General features: G+C 36.4%; 1 protein-coding gene across 1 annotated transcript in view; it reads left to right on the forward strand.

The window, feature by feature from the left end:
- Positions 1-12,636, forward strand: part of LOC127625340 (RING finger protein 145-like) — a 53,706-nt gene that overhangs the window by 14,971 nt on the left and 26,099 nt on the right. Inside the window, exons 3-4 of the mRNA XM_052100583.1 lie at positions 9,314-9,422; positions 10,107-10,198. Of these exons, the coding sequence (XP_051956543.1) occupies positions 9,314-9,422; positions 10,107-10,198 (201 nt within the window). The remainder of the gene's footprint in view (positions 1-9,313; positions 9,423-10,106; positions 10,199-12,636) is intronic.

A 12,636-nucleotide genomic window follows, 5' to 3' on the forward strand; every position in this document is an offset into this window, starting at 1 on the left:
ATACTTACAAAGTGTATGTAAACTTCTGACCCACTGGGAATGTGATGAAAGATATAAAAGCTGAAATAAATAATTCTCTCTATTATTATTCTGAGATTTCACATTTCACAATAAAGTAGTGATCCTAACTGACCTAAGACTGAGAATGTTTTCTACGATTAAATGTCAGGAATTTAGTTCATTTTGCTAAGGTGTATGTACACTTCTGACTTTAACTGTTGTTGTATATTACATTTAAACATGTGGAAAGAACAGTTTTTAACTTTAGCTTTGGTTGACATTAAATTAATACTGTTTTAGTGAATTGCATATTTACATTTTTCACAAATCAAGCTCGGCAGACCGCCTGTTGAAGATTACTGATTTAAAATATTTAGCTGGAAATCAAATCTCTCATTATAAAAGGTGCCAAAACTATTGGCTGGATTAAAAAAAATAAAATACAAATGCTTTATCGCTGACATCAAGGATGTTTTTTTTTGCTCTTTGTAAATTGTTCCAATTATGTAAATGTATGAAATAAGTGTTTGTTCAGACAGTGTAGTCAGTGCAGTTCTGATCTCTTTGAAAAGTACAATTGCATGCCTGTCTTCAACAAGTAGCATTGAATTAGCATTAATGTTCTTTCTTTGAACATACCCCTAACCCTCAGTATGCGCAAAATGTAATGTAGTGCTAATCAATGCATCTTTTGGTTGACTTTGCACGTTTGGCATTCATTTAATGCAGCTGTCTACTAGCTTGCGTTGCAGATACTGCTGTGACTGCTTCATTTATCAAGCTCATGGAACATGCAAGTGATTCAGGACTCTTCCATACTTGTGCCCTATCTCAAAACCTGTAAACATTCATTCTTCCGTTTCTCTCTTTGTTTCACTGTATACAGCTATAAATAGTATACAGCACGAATAAAAAAATTCAATTAAAATTCAATGTCTCATTGAACTTTGTATGAAACTCTGAAAATTTTTAAATGCAGTATAGATTTATAAATAATCAAATTAAGCAATGAAACCATCATGTACCATTTAAAATTTATTTACACTGTAAAAAATATCCTGATAAATTTACCAAAAAAAAACTGGCAGCTGTTGTTGCCAGAAATTCATCGTAAAAAATATGGTAATGTTTCAGGCTTTACAGGATGTCATTTTCATGCCTGTATATTTTATGGTGCAGTACCGTCATTTATATTATTAAATAATAAACTTGACATATTAACCTTCTGGAAATTAAAAAAATCTGCTTTTCACTTTATAATGTATTGTTAATTACTGAAGGGCACATGATGAAATGAGGTTCATCAATAGAGGCCCTTCCTGGAGCAAAAACCAATAAACATGTAGAGACATTTGTGTGAGTCAGTGTCACTCACACAAACACTAAACACCATCAGAGTAACACATGTGAAATTAAAATAATGTAATAAAAATTAACTAAACTACATCAAATATAACACAGAACACCCCAAAGTACATAACTGATATTAAAAATAAAAATACACGTAACTTTTCCTATAAAATATAATTAAATGAACTGTCATGCAGGGAATTCTGAGAAACACACGATTATTGTTTTTTACCAATAATTTACTGTAAAAAGTACATACTCTTGTTAAACATAATATATATGTTTACTGTTAAATTATTTTTATCTTAAAACTACATGTATTGTCTTTTAAATATATTACAGTTGTTTACAGTATATTTTAAGGTAACTACCCGTTAACCAATTAAAGTTTTTTTTACTGTAGCACTTTTACTGTCTTTTACCGTTAAAATTGCTAAATCTTTACAGTGTAGCAATTTTCATAAATTATATACATATACACAATCTACATTAACTTCATCCTAGTAGCAGCGCAGCATTGGGCAATAATGAACTCTGCAATAAACAATGCATTTAATACTAATTATAAGAATTTCAAAGTGGCTTAAGCACTAAAATTACTATGAAAATATCTTATTTTGAAATGCATGCTTTGTGCTATGTAAAATATAGATGTATATACGAGTTGGTTTGGCTTCATATTGTGAAATGCATAGTTTAGTGAATATTATTCAGAATGTGGAACTTCAAACAGTTTTATGATGTCAGGAGCATGTGAATGAGTTAAAATATCATAGAGCGAGATGACAACGTCCGTCTTTATGAAAATGTATAGGGTGCGAGTGATCGGACATGATTGTCCCTTCTCTTCTTCTCACTCGAGCTGTACAGATGTGTGGGGGAGCAGAGCTGGCTGTCAATGATTTTATCTGCGCACAATGTGCTGTTATCACTTGTGAAAATGCAGAGCTGACCTAAACAGACAAAGTCAAAGCATAAAGTCAGATCAAACATTTACACGGCATTTCATTGGCATGATGACTTTCAGCAGCTCTTGATCACGTTTGGATGGCCGCTATTATTACTGGAAAGGACTTTATGTTTTATTTTGAAGAATCATCAAGAAAATTTGTCTGGAATTGACTCTTGGAATCAATTCTGAAAACCTAGCGTATTTTGAGTCAATTAAAAAATGCCTGGAATCGAACCACTAGTAATCAAATAAAAAGATATAATATATATAAAAATATTTAATCGATAATCTCCTGAAAGAAATATCGTGATACATGATTATACCGTCAACCCCCCTACCGAGGGTCATGTTTTATTTTTGCTTTGTTGATTTTGCTTTGAAAATGTAAACACGAAAAACATAAAAGACATTTCTAAATTCATATTGCACTTTAAAATAAACAAAAAAGCATACAATTTTTTTATTTTTTATTTCATCACCTCTCCAAATCCAAACATTTACCATCTCCAAAGGTCCCATTTGCCATCACGCAAGCATCCATCAATGACAACAGGTGGAAATTTAATAATAGCCTACAGATTATGAACTAAAGACAATTATAAATGTAAAGACAATAATAATCATAATAAATAAGCCTAATAAATTCTCTTGTGTTCCTAAAATAATGCTGCCGAAATTGTGTTTGTATTGTGTTTTGGTAATACAGTTAATGCTGCCTAAAGAAAAGAAAATAGAACTCAATTTTAGGTTCAAGTCTTGTATTACTGTTATGATCCCTTGTTGTCTGCCCCATGTTTTCTGTTTCACTCGTCACTGCTCACGTTCCATGTCACGTTTTCCTTGTTGTCCGCCCTGTGTTTCACTGTCCTTGTAAAAACTACACTTCCCATCTTTCCCGGCCCTCACTGCCAGCACTGCGTTATTGTCCACACCTGATTATTATTTTGTCATCATCGTGTCTGTTTATTTAAACCCCGCTGTTTCCCCCTTCCTTTGTCAATCGTTATCGTTTCATGTTCGCTGATAATGTTCACCCTGATGTTCATTCGTGTCCGTTCAAGGAAACCTTGCCCTTCGTGGATGTTTTTCAACCTGAGTTCTTCTGATGTTATTTTGTGTTTGAGTTTGATTTGTTCCCATCATGGACTTTTCTTTTGTTCCTGTGTTTGTTCATTTTTGTTTGTTTAAGCTTGTTAATAAAAACCCGCGTTTGGATCCAAACCTCCCGTCTGCCTTCTCCTGCATCCCACAATCATAACAATTACTTTTATTTAATCACTTTCGTCTTTGTTTCTTTTAATACAAAGATGTATATTACTAAACCTGCAGTTGCAGATGGCTTTTCTTTTGTCGGTTTTTAAAATATAATTGTGTCAAGCACGTGTCTTTGTGACTAACAGCATTTCTTGTCATGTGTCACTCCGAGATGATGGTCTTACAGCTCGCCCACCTGTGCGGGTAAATTAGCAAAATTACCTGCGCATTAAATACATTTGGATGAGGAGTTTGCGAACTGGATTCAGCCTCGTCATATTTGGCGGGTGGAAGTTTCACACCCTGGACTAGTGTTGTCACGGTACCACGGTTTCAGTAGTCGGTACCAATACCAGTGAAATTTCAGGGTACTCGATACCATTTTCGGTACCAAAGCAAAACACAAAATAGGTACTATTTTAATAACAAAGTCTACAAAACATTAGCAGCAGAACTAAGAACAAAAATATGCCATTGAGCAACACATTAATTTAAATATATTATTTTTTAATTATAACAAAACTGAACAATGTATGCTTAAAGTATTTTTGAACACTTATATAAGATTTGCTTCAACTTTTGAAACTTTTAATTTAAGTTTTTACCAAGTATTAAAAACAAAACCCCAAAATAAACAAGCATACAATAGAATGAATAAAAAACTATTTCCAAACTAATGTGCAAAGTGCTCTCATATTAATAAAGCTGCATATTGCCATTTTTCTTCATAAGAAATGCATATGGACATATATATAGATATTATGATTAAATAAGTTCTAATTTAGCTGCATTTAGCGTGCACGCTCGAGGGATGAGCGTCCCCGAGGCAGAGTCTCTCTCAGCCGGGTGCAGTTTCAATCTCTCCCCCTTAGATCGGGACATTCGTGCAACTCATAGAAGAGGCACCGACCACACAGAGAAATGCCAGTTTCTGAGTTTATAGTTATTAGCATGATCTACTTTTGTATTATTTGAACTTTAATAAAGCAATAACACATTAAATGTAACTGCATTTAAGATGTAACGTCGGGATGTTTCCTTTAAAGAGCTCCGCCTCCGCTTATTCCACAACGGTACATGCTTCTGAATGTACTTTTTTTTTTTTATCATTCCCTAATACTTTGGGATATACATAAAATAAACTGTGAAAGTTTCGAGTGCATCTGGACTGATCTTTGTAATTCTTCCTCCATCAGGCGTGAACTGCTGCTCTCGCGCGTCATCGTTACAGTGATTTCATGTTACGTTAAATGAGATCAAACGACTATTCGACAAGAAAAATTTTCTCATCAATTTTGTATTTTCTACGATGTCGATAATGTCGACTAAACGTTTCAGCCCTAATGCAAATGATAATATGCTTTTAAACTCACCTGCTTTATTTGCTTGAATAAATCCGGGTGTCTGTCTTTATTAAGTTTGACGTGTTTCCTCCTTTCGTCAGAAAATTGCAAAAGCAGCGTTTACAAATAGGTTTTTGCTGATCTATGATGTTTCCCTTTTCATCAGCCTCAAATCCAAAGAATTTCCAAACCTGGCTTTTTCCACTTTTAATTTCGACAAGATTCAGTTGAGACTCCGCAGCAGCAGCAGCAAGCTTGCTTTTGCTTGTTGGGAGCGTTCGAAAGTCCCCGCCTCTGGGTAGACCCGGTACCTTCAGAAATTCTGGTATCGTAAATAATTTTTTGTTTGAGTACCGACTTGGTACCTGGGTACCGGTAATTTTGACAACACTACCCTGGACACTGTTTAATATATTTGCCGACTTCTCAGATCCATGATTTTGCCGTTTCCTAATATTGTCGATCATCATATGTCAATTGAGTGTCGCAATCTGCATTGGGATCTTTGTAAGACTTCGTTGATATCCGATAACATCGTCCTATTGCCCAGCCCTAGTGGGTAGAGTAGTTCATCTCCAGAAATTAGATTAGAAATTCTAAATGCAATAAGTGAACCAAACTATTGAGCATCTTCATCTGAGATGTTGTTCGTGAATATTGCTTGAATATTGCACACTTGCGTGTGTGTAAACAGAGCAGTGCCATTCACTAATGCGCTGGAGCTGCCTGTGCATTTTGTACATTTACTTATAACACAGCCTTTTGTGATTCACAGAGCTATCGCACGTCTTTAAGTGAATAAAATGCATGAGTCATATGAACTACTTTAATTATGTTTTTATGGTTCTTTTATGTCATTTTTTTTTAGCTTGACAGTAATGAACATGACTAACACACATTATCTGATTTGGAACAACGTTTACAAACATCGGTATCAGAGCCGATATCGATCCAGGTATCAGATCGGTGCATCCCTACTGCGCATATCGGAAAACATATACGCTGATACCGATATTTTTGTGAAAGGCTAATATCGGCCGACCGATAAATCCGTTGGGCACTAGTTTACACATTAGTTTTGAAAATCAATCTCTCTAAGGAGAGAATGAATGCGATTTTTACATCTGGAACCCTACTGTTGTGCTCTATTCTTAATTTAAAAGTAAATACCAAAAGTGTCATCCTAGTTGCTGGAACCAGCATTGAAGTTTGTGAGCTTAAAGGTTTTCTTCTCAACAAGGCCACCTTCGAATTACAGTCTATTGCTTATTAAAATGGCTCATTCTGTAAAACTTCATATAATCTATAGATAGGAAGTGAGGCACACCCCTCTCTCCCCCCTAAGCTTCCATTCTTCTTTCCTTCTGTCTTTACCTCTCTTTGCATGAGATGTGTTTGAGACCTGATCCATCTGAGCAGGTTCATCGACACTGCACAGAGTACTCACAGACTTGTCACATGGCATATTAGACAATAAACGACCAAAGGAACCAAGCCATAAAACACGTGACTCTACAGATCAGTTAAGTTCTTTCAACCTTTGGCAAATATTGGCATGTATTGTGTCTTTAAACAGTATATATTTGGTTAACAATTGGATGAAAGCACTTTGCAACTTCACTACAGAGTGTGTTTGAAAACATAAGCTTCATCATCCTGCAGTATGTGAAGACAAAATGAAAAGACCAGCTGCAGTCTGCCTCTGACACACTCATACACACACACACCCCTATACATATAATGCAACATGGCAGAGATAGACAAGCTTTCTCACACCACACTAGCTTGACCTTTTCTGAATATAAGGGATAGTTCTGCTCACCCTCATATCATTCCTAACTTGTATGACTTTCATTCAAGGAACATACAATTACAATGTTAAAACAGAATGTTAGTCTCACCATTTACATTCACTGTATTTTTTTTCTCCATACAATGAAAGGGACTGTTGACTGATTAACATTTTGCCTCGCCTTTTGTATTTTATATGTGAAATCTGGCCCAGTAATCATCATTAAATGATTTTTGAAAATCCTCATCCAGTCATCAGGAACGACTGGAAAAATCATGAAAAATCCTTGAAAATGGATTATGTGGACTTGTCATTGCAATCCAGCCTTATTTGCTGAAGTAGACCACTATTGATGATGTGTAATTTGCCTGATATAGTGTAATGCTTTTCTCATTGCTGATTGTCTTCTTGGAACTGCCTTCAGCAAGCAGCTTACATTCTAAAGCCCAACACATTCTTCCAAAGAGCACTTACCGTCTGCATACAATCGAACACTAGCCTTTCAAAGTATATCCTTTTGACTGCACGCGCATACACAGGCGGTTGGCGCATGCATACTACAACTGCTATGAGATACAGGGCTATTTACTGGGCTTTAAGACCATTAAAGATGCCTTTTATTTTCCTTTAGTCGCAAGTTATCCTTATCCAGGCATTTCCTGACCTGTCTCGATGTGCAAATTCACTGTTGTTGTTTCTACCTTCATCTCATGTTGTTTACCAGTGATTGCATCTTCGTGCACTTTTTCGCAAAAGCAATGGTCTAACTGTGATTGAGAAATCAGGCTACACTCAGTCAGTGCTCGCGAACTCTGCTGATGACAACTTGTATCATGCGTCCTGTACGCCGTCTGCGTCTTATCAAAGTATCCAACGTTTTCCTGAAAACGGAAGTGTTCCACGATTCTACTGTTTTCAATTTCTGGTCTCCAGTGTTTTCACTTGCATTGGCGTTTATTCTTAGCAGGTAATGTAATGCTTAAGGTGTTACATTTGTAAAATAAAAAACATGTGGCTGTGTAGTGCCTATACCTCACAGAGTCAAGATGACCATTTTCAATTGACAGTGCCTCAACTGAGTGTGTAAATGACATGAAGCTATGTTCCGAGGTTAGTTATATTGATATGAGTAACTCATTTGAGTTGTTATGACAGCAAATGTTCAGCCTGAAATAAATTTGTACTCCAAAAAACCTTAAATGGTGGTTGTTCTCCATCTGAATTTTTCCTTTTGGTAGTTGTTACGTTGTCTCTCGAGACCAGAAACTGAGCGCCGCCCAGTGGTTGCTCAGGAAAACTGTGGATACTTTGGGCTTTAGCATCCTTACGATGCATCCGCTGCAGTCAGATGCTAGTGTTCGTGTTAAGCTTGGCAAAAAATGGCCAGTTACTGTACAAAAACTCTGATTTACATGGAGAATAAAGCTTTCATTAGTTGTTGCTATAATAGGATGTGTTAGTTTCAAACTGCAATCCATAACTGGGTTTGAAAACTGGTGTTATAATTTCCTTCATATTCCAAACACTTCACCTTAGCATAAAAAATATCACCCTAAAAATACACTGCTTGGCCAAAAAATAAGTCACCATTTGTATTTAAATAAGCAGATACTTAAGAGCCTGTGATCGGACCATTACTGCAGTGATTAATATGTTCCAGCTGGCAACTATTCTTTTAAATCTAACTGAAACAGTGTGTAGCTTCTCATTGCTTAAACAGCAGTGACGTATCCTGTGGCCGTAGAAAGGTGTTACTGTGTTGCCGACGGGTCAAATTATTGGCCTGCATCAAGCAAAGAAAACAGTAGAACTCACAGCTATTAAAGTAAGAGCATTTCCATATGCACAATGCAACTAGAACTTACAGGATTGGGATTAAACATCTGTGTGGCCACATGAAACCAACTGTTATTGAGGCTAATTGGAAAAAAAACAACTTCAATTTGCTATGGAGCATAAAATTGGACTGTTGAGCTTTGGAAAAAGGTAATGTGGTTTGAGTCCAGGTTTACCCTTCCAAAGCGATGGCCGTGTCAAGGTAAGAAGGGAAGCGCATGAAGCTATGCACCATCATGGATGGTGCCCACTGTACGAGTCTCCAGAGGCAGTGTTTTGATCTGGGGTTGCTTCAATTGGTCATGTCTAGGCTCAGCAATGTAATGCAAAGTCAGCTGACTACCTGAATGTACTGAATGACCAGGTTATCCTATCAGTGGATTTTTTTCTTTCCTGACGTCACAGGCATATTCAGGACAACAATGCCAAGATTAATTGGGCTGGTGTGGTTCAGGGAGCATGAGGAATAATTTTCACACATGAATTGGCCACCACAGATTCCTGACCTTAATCTCATTGAAAGTGTTTGGGATGTGCTGGAGAAGACTTTATGGAGTGGTTTTGCCCTCCGGTCATTAGTACAAAATCTTGGCCAAAAATGAATAAAACGCTGGACGGAAATAAATGTTGGGACGTTGCATAAGGCTGTCGAAACAATGCCATGAGTAATCAAAGCTAAAGGCAGTCTAATTAAATATTAGCGTATGCAACTTTTATTTTGGCCAGGGAGTGTACGTTATTTTTCCTTTCACTAAACTATCAAACTATCTGTCTCTCATTTATCAGGTTATATCCTCAGTCTGGTGTTGTTGACTTTACCCCGGCAGCGCCTGGTGCAGCTCTACCTCTATGTCCTCACTGCTCTTCTACTCTTCGCTGGACACCAGCTCTCCAGGTCTGTGGTCAAACGGAAGGTTTAAAGTCAGAAAAGTACAATATGCAAGAACATGAACGCAGATGCTTCTAGCTACTCAAGCTTGAATTTGTACATTGTTGCGATCCAAAGATTGCAGCAATGAGTAAACTGTCTGCTTCTATGTTGAACTTTGTCTTTCAAGTCATGTCATGACAACAGTTTGAAGAGAATTTTGCAGAGCAAGGAAGTTAAAGTCACTATATTTATAGCAATTTCCTAAATAATAGCACATCCAGTTAAATGTCACAGACTTTTGTAGGCAACTCTATTGTCCCCTTGAGGTTTGTTATCTCCACATAGATGCAAGAACGCAAGTTAAGTGTCTTTAACTGAACCACACATTGGGAATGTTTTGGCCAAGTTCTCGTGTATGCGTACTTGCTTAAAGTATGTTTCTGGTCTTACTGTAGCACTTATTGTGTCAGTGCATATTTACATACTTGTTTATTCAAGCTAGTCTGTTACTGATAGCAGCAGTGTCATTTTATCAGTATAGTAATAATTTAAGAATTTCAGGCATTAATGTCAGCACTTAGCATATTGACGTTAACCTAGTGGTTTTGAAGCTTAACATCGCAGATGTTGTCATTTCTGTTTCATTGATCAAGTTTGTAATGCATTCTAGGCTTGTAAAGGATTATTAAGTGCTCAATGTTTCTGTAGGGATTATGTACGTGGCGAGCTGGACTCAGCCTACGAGGGACCCCTTTACCTGGAGCCACTTTCCATGAACCGCTTCACCATGGCACTCATTGGTACGTCTTATGTCATCACTGAAACCAAAGGCAGCTGTCTTGCTGACCAGCCAATCGATGACTTTTACAGTGTTATGTATATGAAGATAACTCAAAAGGAAGCTAATTTCAGACCAGTTTCCAAGCCACCATAACTTCCCATCTAATGGTCTAGATTCCAATTCAAATAAGCTTTGAGATAACCAAACAAATATTTAATGATATTTATTTATTTCAGTCAACAGCCAAATCTGATGCATAGGAATTTGGGATATCATACAGTATTTGGTGAAGTAGAAATCTGTGCTGCCTTCAGAAATCGACAGAATTGAGTTGTCTTAGAATTAGGGCTGGACAATAATTCAATATCAATATGTATCGCGATATAATTTCTTTCAATAACTGTGATATGATTTGTAAACACATTTCCGATATTTCGATTCATTACAGCATTTGTCACTGACTAATGTTCAGGGCGCAGCCGTCAGTTCATTGTATTCAAGCTGAGCAGAAATGGTAGAACACAACTGGCTACATGTGTGACATGGCAATTTTTGAAAGGGATACAAATAACAGAGCCAAAATTGTAAGTCTATAGGATGTGTGTACACAGAAGACTTTTTTCACCACACGGTCAATTTTATAATTATAAAATGATCTTGCGTCCTCCATAATATGTTAGATTTCGTCGGGGACAGAGGGGTCTCTTACTTAGATATTATACTAATTACACTAATCTGCCACGAAACATCATATTGAGCAAAACCCAAAACAATGGTAGATCTACAATATTAGGCTAATATCAGTTCACAATCAAGTTAGGTAATGTTATAATCGCTAACGTTGCGGACTCATGAAAAAATACATTGGTTATCATAATTGTTTGTCATGACTAATTTATTTATGACTCATAATCATCTGTATTTAAGAGAAAATAATAACTTCATCCGATGCGTAAAGTGAATAAAATAGCCTTGCCACTGCCAGCCTACTTGCTGGAGTTCCACAACGAAGCATTTCGAACTCCACCGGACTTGTTTGTGTAGGTGACGTAAAGGAAAGGAAAGTAGGCAGTGGACCAAACCACTGTAGTGCAAGGGAGGGCGGACTCAGAATGTTTCTTTACTTAAAATGCCTTTTTTGGCCCATTTGTATTGTTTTAATACTTAGTTATTTTCAGTATATATTATTATATTTTTTACAATACACAGCATGGTTTTCAATGCACCTGCAAGTTTTTGTTGTTGCTCACTCTTTTTCTGTTTTCTGCAGTAACTCTAAGAACTTAACTATTCTTTATCCTAGCTGAAGAACCTTTGTTTCAATCTATAAAGATAATCAGCCTATGTTGTAGTTTTAAGTTAAAAATATTAATATTGACAAAGGTGAGAGTTTTATGTTTATTTGACATTTCTTGTTTGCATGAAGGCTAAGTGCAAATAAAAGGTGAACATTAATTTATTTGTACAGTTTTTATTTCTTAAATGTTATATAGTTTTATTGGACATCCATTGTGGGTGTTCTTGGCAGTTTTTCTGAGGCTTTTATATTGTTCATATCGCTATCAGAATTATATCGTATCGACCGAAATTAAGAAATATATCGAGATATACATTTTGGCCATATCGTCTAGCCCTACTTGGAATACAGGATTTGACACAAACATTGAATCCATTGGCGTTTTTCCACAAAATTGTGTACCTGAATTAAAATCAGTTCATTATGGATTAAATTCCAAGTGCCCTTTTTCCACCAAGGACACGAAAGCAAGAATTTCATGTAAATCTTCTTTGACATAAGCATGTGACGCTGTTGTGGCAGCGACGCCTAAACTTTATGCGACAACAGCAGAGCACTTGACTGAAAATATAAACAATGGATTACTCCGTGAAAGATTTCGTGTTGATTTTTATCGTTCTGTTTTTTATGGAAAACTTCACGTGGATAAGCTGTGCTCAGATTTGTAAGAGATGGAAAACAGCAGGAGAGCAAGAGCAGAGAAGAGGTTGCTTTAACGCTACCTTCATCTGTAGTCAACTGCATTTTGTTTGTTGCTTTTTCATACCATTGCATGATCATATGTATGCTTCCAATAAACCATACCACTTGAACATATTGTGTATGGCATTTTCTAACACCGATTTCAGCTAGCAATTCAATCAATGCTGGGATTCTTAGGATAGTACTGTATACACATGACAGATGTAAAATGTAACTTATAGCCGTGATGTCTTTATTGGTGCATACGATGTAAGCAGTGCAAAAAGGAAAGCAAAATATTTAAACCACTGAACAGTAGAACGAGCAAACTATATACATGATAATCATGTAATGTATCAAATGCCTTGTGCAGTTTAATGGCATCAAAGCCTAACTGCACAAGGCAAAAAATGATTTGTACACCTCATCTCTGGTCGATGTTTCAAACTCACTCTGTATTTCTTGTCCATAAATACTCA

The sequence above is a fragment of the Xyrauchen texanus genome, chromosome 31 (genome assembly GCF_025860055.1).
Source record: "Xyrauchen texanus isolate HMW12.3.18 chromosome 31, RBS_HiC_50CHRs, whole genome shotgun sequence".
NCBI lineage: Eukaryota > Metazoa > Chordata > Actinopteri > Cypriniformes > Catostomidae > Xyrauchen > Xyrauchen texanus.